Source organism: Propithecus coquereli, unplaced genomic scaffold, assembly GCF_000956105.1.
Source record: "Propithecus coquereli isolate 6110/MARCELLA unplaced genomic scaffold, Pcoq_1.0 Scaffold124, whole genome shotgun sequence".
In the NCBI taxonomy this organism is placed as follows: Eukaryota; Metazoa; Chordata; class Mammalia; order Primates; family Indriidae; genus Propithecus; species Propithecus coquereli.
Window position 1 is genome coordinate 1,905,434 of NW_012136525.1, and position 13,312 is coordinate 1,918,745.

The 13,312-nt window shown below is 37.6% G+C and overlaps 1 protein-coding gene across 2 annotated transcripts in view; it reads left to right on the top strand.

Moving 5' to 3' along the window:
• CD163 (CD163 molecule) overlaps nt 1-13,240 on the top strand; it is a 24,271-nt gene extending 11,031 nt beyond the window's left edge. For both annotated transcript variants that reach the window (XM_012637902.1, XM_012637903.1), the window contains exons 7-16: nt 5,736-6,050; nt 6,149-6,463; nt 6,892-6,984; nt 7,066-7,380; nt 8,489-8,809; nt 9,594-9,905; nt 10,268-10,303; nt 10,510-10,617; nt 11,844-11,939; nt 13,152-13,240. In XM_012637902.1, the coding sequence (XP_012493356.1) occupies nt 5,736-6,050; nt 6,149-6,463; nt 6,892-6,984; nt 7,066-7,380; nt 8,489-8,809; nt 9,594-9,905; nt 10,268-10,303; nt 10,510-10,617; nt 11,844-11,939; nt 13,152-13,174 (1,934 nt within the window). In that variant the 3' untranslated portion in view covers nt 13,175-13,240. The remainder of the gene's footprint in view (nt 1-5,735; nt 6,051-6,148; nt 6,464-6,891; nt 6,985-7,065; nt 7,381-8,488; nt 8,810-9,593; nt 9,906-10,267; nt 10,304-10,509; nt 10,618-11,843; nt 11,940-13,151) is intronic.
• Nucleotides 13,241-13,312: the final 72 nt, after the last annotated feature.

The window sequence follows — 13,312 nt, forward strand, 5'->3', positions numbered from 1 at the left end:
TTGGCCATTAGTCTGTTTTCTTTTGCAAAGTTTCTGTTCATATCCTTTGCCCACTTTTTGATAGGGCTGTTTGATTTTTTCTTGCTGATTTTTCTGAGTTCTAAATAGATTCTAGTTATCAACCCTCTGTCGGATTTGTAGCACACGAAAATTTTCTCCCATTCTGTGGGTTGCCTGTTTGCTCTTGTGACAGTTTCTTTTGCTGTGCAGAAGCTTTTTTCTTTTTAAATTTCTTGATCATAATTTCATATCACTATTTAAAGAACTGTCTGCAATTACTTATCCATGACTTTTCTTATCACTTATTGCTGGGTGCATTCATTTATGTTTTTAATTTCTTTTATTTGACAAGATTAGCTACTAGTTTAGCTTGATGAGTTTTTTAAAAAAACAACATTTGGAATTTTAAAAGTTAATGCTACTTTTATTTGCTCTCTGATTCATTAAAACTTGTTTTTCTTTCTATTAATTCACTTCTGATTTCCTAAAATTAGCTTTCTTTTTTGCCCCTAACTTCTTGAGTTGAATCTTAATTAATTTTTATTTTTTGTGATTTATTAATATAAGTATTTTAGGTTACAGGTTTTCCACTGCGTGCACCTGTAGCTGTATCATATAATTAATGAGTTGGTGCTTTGTTAATATAGAGACAGAGTTCTTCTTATGTTGTGTAGTTATGGTGAATTGATCTTTTTTCTACAGTTGAATGGATTTTGTTCTGAATCAAACTTTTCTGACACTAATATCATAACTACTGCTTTATTTAGTGTCTGTTCTCGTGTTTTTACCCTTTTTAAATCAGTTTTAGGTGCATCACTTGTATTCAGCATAGAATTGGGATCTAGTTTTTTAAAGGAATTTGATTGGATTGTTTTTTTGAGATGAGAGATATATTTTGCCTTTATGTACTGTTATGTTGTCATATTATGTGCATATAATATGTGTTGTCATATTATGTGTTATGTTAAAGAAATTTCATTGTATAATTTTGGGGGGGCTTTGCATGTCTATAGGAATATGTAGATGTACTTGTATGTCTGCTAATTTCCTTCTAAATTTAGAAAGTTTTGTATTATTTTAGTAACTGTATTTTACATTAATTAGCATTAAGCTCAACTGCATCTAGAAGAAAACCAAATAATGGTGGCTAAAGAAAGACAATATTTACTTTTTTTCTCATTAAAATAGGTTGAATAGGTAAACAATTTAAGGCTGTTTTAGTGGCTCTGTGGTCACCAAGAAACATCCAGAATAGGTTTTCTGCAGTAATTATCAAATCCTGCTGGACAGGAGGGATGAGTTGCCCTGCAACTCAGTGAGTTCCTAGGTAAGTCAATCTGACAGAAACCAGGTGCTATCCTCGGAGAAGGTGTCCTCTGTCCATTATCCTTCATGGGCCCTGGTACTGCTCTCAGGACAGTTCTTCCTGGTGCATTATTCTTTGTAGTTACCTCCGAGTTTGGTTTGGAGAGTATACCTGTCTGAGGACAGTATACCTTTCACAACCCACTTTCTGCTAACATTGATACAGGGACCCTTGGATCACTTTAAAGATTGAATAATCAATGGCTGATGTCAGCTGTCCTCAGTCAGTAAAATAGTTCTCTTCACACTTAGTAAGCTTATAGACTTATTTTCTTTAATACAATGCCATGTGAAAGTAAATGTATTCAAGAACATGTATACATATATTGATCTACACTGTGACCAGCCCTTCCTCTTAACTATTGACCACTTCCTCAAGGCGATTTGAAACTATGGCTTTGGGAGGAAAGACAAGACCTACATCCTGTCTTTCCTGGTAAAATCATTGTCTTTGTATGTGGAGCAGCAATTTTATCTTCTGCTAAAACAACAGTTTTATCATCACCTCAATTCGGGAAACAAGATATTTAGGGTTTTTATTTTTTCCAGTCCTGCAAGTTCCAAATTACAGGACTCTCAATTAACCATGTATAACAACTGCAGATAGAGAATACCTTCCTTAAAAAATTAGTACTTCTCCCATTTCTGCTTGCAGTCTTACCTACCTGTAGTCTGAATTCATCTCCCTCTTATCTCTCTTTCTTAGTGCTAAAAGTGGTAAGGAGGATACAGATCATGCCAACATTCTGAATTATTTTAGGTTTTTTTGTACTTTCCCCAATATATTTTCCAATTTTTTTTAGCTTTAGTGAGCACTAGGTTTTCTTTTCAAAATGACTTTTGTCCAAATATTTTACCATGGATAACAAAACTCACTAGCTTTTTAGCCTACAATATCTGAGTCATTAGTGTATTCTGCCCACCAACCCCATTCAATGACACCCATATTTTAGGTTCATTCCTAGAATACCTCAGTCATGGTAACACATTCCGAATTATTCAGAATTCTACTCAGCTGCATATAACAGAAATCCTAAATAACATAAGTTTGCAGCTTAAGATGGGCCCTTTACTTTACAGAACTGCATTTTTGTTTGCTATTTGCCATGTGCACCCTTTGCTTTCTTTTGTTATATTTCTATAGCTTTTGGAAGTTCTACTTATTGGGGGCCTAGGTTTTACCTTTTTACTTGTTTGGTTAGTGATAAATTTGCAACATTGTTTCTTGATTTACTTGATTTTTTTTTTATTTCAGGATATTATGGGGGTACAAACATTTCGGTTACATGTTATGACTTTGCCTCACCCAAGCCAGGATTAGAGGTGTACCCTTCCCCCATACAATGCTCACTGCATCCATTACTTGTGAGTTTATCCACCTCTACCCCCTCAACCCCCAGTGAATATTACTACCATGTGAGCCCCTTAGTGTTGATCAGTTAGTGCCATTTGATGGCGAGTACATGTGGTGCTTATTCTTCCATTCTTGTGATACATCTCTTTGGAGGACGGGCTCAAGCTCTATCCAGGAAAATATAAGAGGTGCTAGATCACCATTGTTTTTGTAATTGAGCAGTATTTCATTGTATACATATACAATGAGATATCACCTAACCCCAGTGAGAATGGGCTTTATCAAAAAATCCCCAAACAACAAATGCTGGCAAGGATGTGGAGAGATAGGAACACTCTTACGCTGCTAGTGGGACAACAAATTAGAGCAACCTCGGTGGAAAAGGATTTGCTTGATATTTTCACAACATTTCCAAAAGAAAAAAATGATGGACACACTGTCTCTGTGACTGTCAAATTCAAGCTACAAATTCCATAATCTCTTTGAATTCTTAGACTTTTAAATAGCCTAAGACTAAATAGCTGAAAAGGACCAGAAGAATTCAGTGAAGCAGGAAAATTAGAAAGATAAGGCAACAATTTATCTCTGATGTGTGGTTTAGACAAACCAGCCAGAAAGAGGTCTAGGAAATTTTGGTTACAAAATTACTTTGAATCCCAGACATTTTGTTGTGATGTCTATATATGTGCTGTAGAGGACATCTGACCTCAAGAACAGTTCATTTGAGTTGTGCTGTATTTTTGCTGAGGTTTGAGAAATAATTCTGGGATTATAATGATCTATACTTCTTCAGAGTCTGGAAAGCACTAAATAATGAAAATGTATTAGTGCTTCTTCAAATAATATTGTGTATTTTATCTACTACTAAACAAAAGAAAGTAATTTTAATTAAATATTTCTTACACTTGTTATGTATTCATTTTTCTAGAGAAAGAAATAAATACAGATTCAGTTACTTAGGCTTGGGGAAAGCTTAATTTATTGATCACTGGAACTGAATCCACAAAAATTCACTTACTGGCTTTATGTAAATATGCATCATAGATTTAGCAGGAATAAAAATCCCTTAAAGAGCTAAATTTACAATGTTCTAACAATGTATAAGACATATATGATATAAGGAAACCAACCCATGGTAAAGATTAAGATGTTACCAGGAGATTCTTCATGAAATAAAGACTGAGAGTGGAGTCTCCAAGTCACTTTCTGGGTGGAAAATATCCTCCTTTGTCCTGAATCAAACATTTTAGGACAAAGGAAATGAGAGAATGTTTATAGAAGGAACTTGTTTTCAAGTGCTTAACAAGTTTTTCCCATGGAAGAGAAAATATTTGGGGTTTTTTTGTTGTTGTTGTTATTTTTCACTGCTTGTGTTTTGCTTTATTTTGTTCAAGACAGATACAGATGAAAGCATGAGAAGTTACAAGAAAGCTGAACTTGGCTTGATAAAAGAAACTGCCTTTATTTAAAGATTTAGGGCTATCCAAAAGTGGAATGGAATCATATGGGTACTAGTTAATGATATCTTAGAGGAATTTCATGCTTTAATAATGAATCAGCAAGAAGAAATTAAGGACCATCCCACTCAAGTCATTAATTATTTATGGTGTAGAGGCTTTGTTTGCTTTAAACTCTGAGCTATGTTTAGAAAGTGATATGTTCTTCATCTCAAATTTGGATAGGGATTTGCTTTGTACAGATTTAATGGATAACTGGTAAAATTTTGACATATTAAGATATTCTACATTGCTAATACAGAATATAGTCATATCCAGAACATTTTTTAAGACATTTTAGTATAAGGTGAAAGATTAATAAGATCCAAAGAGAAACCAGAGTGTGCAAATTGGCAGGGACTGACAATTTATCTGTATCGTGGTGATAGAAACATCAAGGTATTGAAAAAATTGTTGCTATTGGACAGCAGGCATCTATAAAGCCCTTTAGAAGGTCCAATTTCAAATGCATTTTCTTCCTTTAAAAACTGAGTTAAAAGAGCTCATATCTCCCAAATAATTTGAATTGTTTCTGAGTATGTCAAAAGAAACTCACGCTTATCTTGATGATTGTGGTTTACAACTTGACAAAGAGAATCTTCATAGTATGAGTTCAGTAATTTCTGGTGTGTCTTTTCTTTTACACTTTGAAGTCCAGTTATACTATGTTATTTATAATTCCTCAATTACACCATGCTATTTCATGACTATATTCTTTAAACACTGTTTCACACATTGCTTTTTGGCAAACTCATCATCTTTTTACAAAACCCAGTTTAGATTTACAGTGCTCTCTCCTCCATAGGCCCAGACAGAGTGGATAACTCCTTTATTTGTTAGTTTTGTATCTAACACATGTTTGAAGAGGGGGGCTCATCATTATTTGAATACATATATCTTGCATAAACTGTGTGTTCTTGGAGAAGGCAATTAATGAGAAAGTGAGCAGCCTTGAAAAGAAGTAGTAGCCTTTTCCCAGGTACATAGGTATGGAAACACTTTATAAGCAGAGAGAAAAGTTTCTGCAGAGACACAGAAGCATGAAAAAGCATGGGATGCCCAACATCTTTAGGCTGGAGCATCAGGTATGATTGATAGAGAAACAGGTATAAATGCTTTTAAGGTAACAGCAGAGAGTATTTTAACATATGCTAAGGAATTAGTGTTTATCACCTGTCCTTAATTTTAATGACTGGGGATTGATATTGGGGAATCTACTAAAGCTCTTTGTGCTACAGTTTCCTCAAAAGAAAAGTGGAGGTAATTATAGCACCTGCATCCCAGGAATTACAAAGCAAGTTATAAATAAAAGTTAGCTAATATGAGTACGATTATGAATATTGGTATTACCTATCTTCACTGACAGACTCAACACTGTGACAGACTTTTTAACCTATCCAACCTCAAATTTTATTCAATTTTGAACACCTTCCCCACTCCTCACCCTTTTCCTCACCCTCGTCATTAAGGAAAATCTGGGAATCATGTTATCTCTCACTGAAATGTTATTTATTTTTCAGCCCACAGGGAACCCAGACTGGTTGGAGGGGACATTCCCTGCTCTGGACGTGTTGAAGTGAAACATGGTGACACATGGGGCTCCGTCTGTGATTCTGACTTCTCTCTGGAAGCTGCCAGTGTGCTATGCAGGGAATTACAGTGTGGCACAGTCGTCTCTATCCTGGGTGGAGCTCATTTTGGAGAAGGAAATGGACAGATCTGGGCTGAAGAATTCCAGTGCGAGGGGCATGAGTCCCATCTTTCACTCTGCCCAGTAGCAACCCGCCTAGATGGAACTTGCAGCCACAGTAGGAATGTTGGAGTAGTCTGTTCAAGTGAGACCTGGAGAACATCTTCAATTCATTCCCACACAGTGAAAGGGGTAGAGTTCGGTAGTCATAGCTGTCTTTTCTAAAGCCCTGTCTCCTTCCAGGATACACAGAAATCCGCTTGGTGAATGGCAAGTCCCCATGCGAGGGAAGAGTGGAGCTCAAGACACTTGGAGCCTGGGGATCCCTCTGCAGCTCTCACTGGGACATGGAAGATGCCCACGTTCTTTGCCAGCAACTTAAATGTGGAGTTGCCCTTTCTACCCCAGGAGGAGCACATTTTGGGAAAGGAAATGGTCAGGTCTGGAGGCACATGTTTCACTGCACTGGGACTGAGCAGCACATGGGAGATTGCCCTGTAACTGCTCTGGGTGCATCGCTATGTTCTGCAGGGCAGGTGGCCTCTGTGATCTGCTCAGGTAAGAGGATGAAGGGCAGCCAATGATAAGCCTCTCCCATGCTGGTGTGCCTTAAGAGCAGGTGTACCTATAGGAATGAAGAACAAAAGTGAAAGGGAATGATCCCTTTTGAAGGATCATAAGAAGCATGTCAGAATTTTACCTGATTTGTCTTTTCAGATGGCAAGTAAACTTAGTTTTCAGGGACCTCATAGTTATCTAGTGCTTCCTATGTGCCAAGCCCTTCTCAAAACACCTGATTTATTCCCAGCCTTGTTGACCCATCCACAATCCTCTCTCTGTTATATGGATAGGTTGTTTGTCCTCAACTCATCCACATAACACTCCATCTGCCCACCATCTGGGGGATGGACACGCTTGAAGCTCTGACTGCCCTTCTTCACCCTAATCTTTTGTATGTTTATGACTGAGCAGTTTGGTGTTTGCAGGAAACCAGTCCCAGACACTATCCCCATGCAATTCATCATCTTCAGACCCAACAAGCCCTACCATTCCAGAAGAAAGTGCAGTTCCCTGCATAGGTGAGAATCTGTGACCAATCTATGAAAATGATCTCAATGGTTAGGAATGCAAGTTATTAATATTTTCATTTTTCTTTTCAGGGAGTGGTCAACTTCGCCTGGTAAATGGAGAAGGTCGCTGTGCTGGGAGAGTGGAGATCTATCACGAAGGCTCCTGGGGCACCATCTGTGATGACAGCTGGGACCTGAGAGATGCCCATGTGGTGTGTGGACAGCTGGGCTGTGGAGTCGCCGTTAATGCCACTGGTTCTGCTTATTTTGGGGAAGGAACAGGGCCCATCTGGCTAGATGAGATGAAGTGCAATGGAAAAGAATCCCATATTTGGCAGTGCCATTCACATGGCTGGGGGCAGCACAACTGTAGGCACAAGGAGGATGCAGGAGTTATCTGCTCAGGTAAGTTCTGTATATAACCTCTGGTCACAATTATGTAAAAAAGGACTGAGGTGAGGCAAAGTGTAGGGTGAGGGATATTAATCTGAAAGATTTCCCTGAAAAGCAGGTTCAAAAGGAACTATTGCAAGAGTCAGGATCCCAGAAGCATGGGTTCGATGAGTTAGTGCTACTTCATGAGCAACATCGTATAACATTATAAAAAGTCCAGAAATGTGCTTGCATATCATCGAAATGACAACAAACTTAATAATGAAGTTTTTTATAAATATTATTTGGAGCTGGACATTGGGTAAGGATTCAATGGCACCACTTGATAACTACCGTGTTAATAAAGAAGTAGAGTAAAAGGGACAAGAAGATATATATATATATATATGGTACATAATTTTACAGATAAAAATATAATTACCATGCCCAAGTAATTGTTAATGATAGATAAATGAGACTTACTTGTCACAGGAGCAAAAATTACCATAAGAGGCTACTGCTCTTGCTTTTATACACAGTAAGCTTTAGAAAATATTGTGAAATAGAAAAAATGTACTCTGTTGCAATATATTGGGGAAAACAGTACTATAACTCAGTAACTTAGGGAAGTAAAAAATTCCATGTGACAGAAACAATTTATTCTTATTTAATGACATAAATCTGATATAAGACATGCACAGCAAAACCATGAAGTGTCAGAAAAAGAACTATGTCATTTTAAAAGAATGTACTCAAAACATTGGTTTTAGTGCCTGAGTGTCTCACTGAATTTTAACTATCAAGGACAGTTAAAAACACAACAGAATATTTTTGGGAGACAATCTAAACTCTATAAATGAAAAAAGGCTCTGAGCCTTTGATTGAGATCTGAAAAGTGTCTTAGAATCAGGAATCAGGGTTCCTGACTACAAAACTCAATACTAGGAAACCATAAGTTATTTATAGAATAAATACTGTATTTTACTAAAATCTACTAAACCATCCAGAAGTTACTAAAGAATTACTAGTAATTAACATATTATTCCTATTTTCAAAGCCATTCTGAGATCAGAGTTTTGGGAGAGAATCTTCTAAATCTTCAGAAAAGATGTGAAATTACTAATTCTGTATTTTACTGCAGAGTTCATGTCTCTAAGACTGACCAGTGAAACCAGCAAAGAGACTTGTGCAGGACGTCTGGAGGTTTTCTACAATGGAGCTTGGGGAAGTGTTGGCAAGAGTAACATGTCTGAAACCACTGTGGCGGTGGTATGCAGGCAGCTGGGCTGTGCAGACAAAGGGAAGATGAACCCTGCATCTTCAGACATGGCAATGTCAAGGCCCATGTGGGTGGACAATGTTCAGTGTCCAAAAGGACCTGACACGTTGTGGCAGTGTCCATCATCTCCGTGGAAGCAGAGACTGGCCAGCCCCTCAGAGGAGACCTGGATCACATGTGACAGTGAGTATTCATTGGTCCATATGAAAATTCCATTCTGCAGCTCCACTATCATCTTCTGAGAAAGCACGTTGGTTTTATTTACCTAATCCTTGCACCAGTTTAAATTGTTAGATTTAATTAAGCAAGAATGGGTAACCCCTGGGTAATATCTGTTCTACCTGAATGTTGTAACTGGTTTTATTTAATTTGGCTTGTATATATTCAGGATCAGTGATCATTATTCCAAAGAATACCATACTGTCCATGGTCTGCTTGAAAAATTTATTCATGTGCTTTCTCTGTGAACAAATGAGGAGTAGAAAATATGCGATTCAGTATTTGACTATTGAATGAATGGTCTACCTTGCCTTTCCCATTTTTCTTTCAAATATTATCTTTTTACACTAATATAAGGAGAAAAGCAGTCAGAAAGATCAATCCTGAATTATTGCCCCATTCTACATCTCTTCTTAAACTGTAAAAAGATTTCTATCTACCTGGAAATTTCCCAGGCTTCTTTCCATTTGAAAGAACTTAACACTACACATTTACAGTGTTAACTTTATTCCTTCGACATTTCCTGAGTCATGCTATGATCTTTATGTCCAGGATGAAATATACCTAGCTTGCTAAAATCGCATATACTCTTATCAAAGATAAATTTTGTAAAGATATAAATTTAAAAATGCACATTAAAGTTTTAAAATAGATCTTTTAAAAACAGTTTCAAATCTCTCTTTCCCCCTGTGAGCCCTTAGAAGCTTTTATCTTCTTAGAAATAACCTTCTTGTCTCTGATTTTTCAGACAAGATAAGACTTCAAAACGGAACAACTAGTTGTTCTGGACGTGTGGAGATCTGGCATGGAGGTTCCTGGGGGACAGTGTGTGATGACTCTTGGGACTTGGATGATGCTCAGGTGGTGTGTCGACAGGTGGGCTGTGGCTCAGCTTTGAAAGCACTAAAAGAGGCAGAAGAGTTTGGTCAGGGCACTGGACCCGTATGGCTCAATGAAGTGAATTGCAAAGGGAATGAATCTTCCTTGTGGGATTGTCCTGCCAGACGCTGGGGGCACAGTGAATGTGGGCACAAGGAAGATGCTGCTGTGAATTGCTCAGGTGAGTGCCAGAAGACTGGATTGAGCTTGGAATCTCTGGCTGCAAAGAGGAGGTGGGCAGTGAAGTGGATTGTATAAAGGCTGGACTTACCCACATAGGGATCTGGTGGGGAGAGAATCATGATGTTTCTGCTGAAGGACCGAAGAAAGCCTTTGTTGTTATACATTGGCCTTTGCCAAGGAAAAGCATATAATCTATATGTATCCCTCCACAGAGGGGAAAAGAGGGTGGGGGACTCTAGGTTGAGGTGGGAAAGAGTAGTTTATTTGGTTGAGAGGCACTAAGGGCTCAGACAAGGAAATAGAAATATTTTTTCTATATATTACTCCCCTAATTAATCCTCTCTCTCTTTTTTCCTACAGAAATTTCAGTGCCTAGAAAATCATTCAAGCCTGCAGGTATGTCACAGGGTTAATAAGCCTGGGACCGGTTGTCTGCATTACTCAGAGTCCTCCTTGTTTAGAGGCCTTGGGTCAAAAGAAGTTCTGAGTATTCGAGATTGACTTTAGGGACTCTGTATCTGGCCTAAAAGAGAGTCAGTAACTAGGGTCCTGGCCTTTTAGCTAAGACATTATCATCTCTCTTCATATTTACTTTTACTTAGGTCACTCTTCTCTTATTGTAATCGGGATCCTTGGGGTTATACTGTTGGTCCTTCTCACCGCATTCTCCTTATGGATTCGGAGGCGAAAACAGAGACAGCGGCTTACAGGTCTGAGCTAAATTATGGTCCCTCTAATGTGTCTACAGGATAAGGGGGTTCTTGGGATAAAAAAACATTAGACTCAAGTATCAAATGGCTAGAAAGACAGAGTCTAGAAGAGGTTTGAGCAGTTTCTCACAATAGAGGGAATAAGATTTCAGAGAAAAGAGGCTTTGGCTGCATTGAAGATTCCTATGCTCTATCCACATGCTTATCAATTATAGAGTTGATAGTTAGGAATATGCTATACATGGTTTAGGATATTTTTTTGCCCAAACATGTATTTGTTCTTACTATAATATTCTTATTATAAATTTTACCATACCGTCAAACAATGTACTAGGCTCTGAAGATATAGACATGGACAATCAAGTTTTTATCTTAGAGGAACTTCAAGTTTAGTGAAAGAGATATATATGCAAACAAATAAACTGCAATGTAGCATTATACATTAATATGAATAAGGAATAAAAGTGGCACAGAGAAGAGAGTTATTAACTGAAAGAGGAAGGGAAGTATTGGAGCTTCTTGGAAGCTTTTGAGACAAACTTTGAACATAGGGGCTCAAAGAACTGGGTGAGGCATACTCTAGAGAAGAACATGTGTGAGTGTAGAGAAGCTTAAAGGGTAGCACATCTGTTGTTTTGGGGGCAAAGTAAACATTGAGCGCCAGGAGAGAAGCTGCTGATAAGTCCGAAGAAAATGGAAGGAACGAATTATGAAGTTCTTATATTCCATGGTAATAAGATTCATAGTCATTAAAGAGTATTATGTAGGGGACTGAAATGGTCAAGCTGTCCTTTAGAAATATCTTTTGGCAACGGGTGTTTGAAGTATTGAAGGAGGACCATATTACTGACAGGAATCACATTTTTAAATAGTTGAGATGAAAGATAAAAAGGACTGTAACTATAGTGAGAATGGAGGGGAGAGGAAAGATTTTTAGAGAGATTTTAGAAAATCTTCTGATGAGTTATGCAAGAGTGCTAGCTTCCTTGGGGGAAGAGAGCCGAGTCGTTATACGGTGGCAATAGGGAAGGTTTAGCCTTGCTCCTATTCCGTCTCAGTGTGTGGCATTGAAAGGGAAAATCCTGGTAGTAGAATGGGATGGAAACAATAGAATGGGTAAAGATTAGGTATGTTTGATGTTTGTGCTGCTGGGAAAAAAGCACACATAAAGAAGGAAAAGTTTTGTCATGGTCTACTGATCCCTAACTTAGGATCTCTGTTGTCAGTTTCCTCAAGAGGAGACAATTGTGTTCACCAAATTCAATACCGGGAGATGAATTCTTGCCTGAACGCAGATGATCTGGACCCGCTGAATTCCTCAGGTCTGTGGGTTCTTTGAGGGTTTATAGCCTGGAGATTCAGACCAGTGACTATAATTAAGGCTTAGACATTGGTTAACAGTGAAAAAAGATCTAAAACATGTAATAGGAAGCGTATGGCACATGTAAGGGGAAAAATGGCAGAATCAGCTGAAAATTATTCTTTGAGACGTAAAAATTGCAGTCATAGGGAGGCCCATGATTATTTCTGACAGAGGTATACAAAGAACCATGGACCAGAATAGTATGATTTTGACCCCATTTTATTAAAACAGAAATTAATCTTATAAAAGATTGCCATAAGTAGCAGTTTAACTTTTCTTTTTTCTTTAAATAAGTTTTTGTGTATGTTGAAGAAATACAACATGATGTCATAGAATACAACTAAAGTGGAGCAAACTAACATATCTGTCATGTCACATAGTTACCCATTTTTTTTTTGTTTTTGTGGCAAGAGGAGCTAAAATCAACTCACAGCATGAACCCCTTATATACAATACAATTTTATAATCTCTAGTCCTTATGTTGTACATTATATCTCTAGATTTGTTCATCCTACGTATTTGCTAATTTGTATCTTCTGACCAAAATCTCTTTCACAGTTTTTTCCATTGCCACTTTCCTTTCTTGAGCTTGATATTTATTATATTTTTTCTGAAAGTCTAAAAGCTTAAACTTTTCATATCTTCATCCCAGGAGAAGCCATCACTATCCATAGGACTAACCGTATTTCTCATCTTTCTTTGTTCTTGAACTTCTACTTAGCACCAACGCACCAATCCTGCCTCCAGGCAGCTTAACTCTACTGGGTTGGATGAAATAGCCTAAGACCCATTGTCCTTACTCCGTAAAGACTCCTTTACTTTTTGAAAAGGGCCTGCCTCACCTCTTCCATGCAAAGGTTTGGAATTTGCTACTGTGTCAGGAAACATGTTTCAGACATAGGAAACATCTACTACTAATATGTCAGGAAATATGTAAGGGATAGGAAAGACTTTTTGTGCCCCTTAAATCACACATGGTTGCCTTCCTAATTGCAATGGTGGAGAGGGATTTTCAAAGCTCAAAGAGTTTCACAGGTACTTGAGGGGAGGTCTGATTTATTTCCCAGTGATTATTTTCTTCCTTTCAGAAAATTCCAGTTAGTGAGGTGATTTTAATGCAACTGGACTAATTTCTTTGTCTAAATCTCTTCCTATTTCTGGAATGAAAAAGGGGGCCATTCTGAGGCACACTGAAAAAGAAAATGGGAATTTATAACATGGTGAGGTGAGTTCAAAATAAGTACATTCCTTTTGAAGACCGAAAGCTCCTCTGGCATTAGAAAAAATGTATCTACACATATTTTTAATATGTTTATATGCATATTTTTCTAG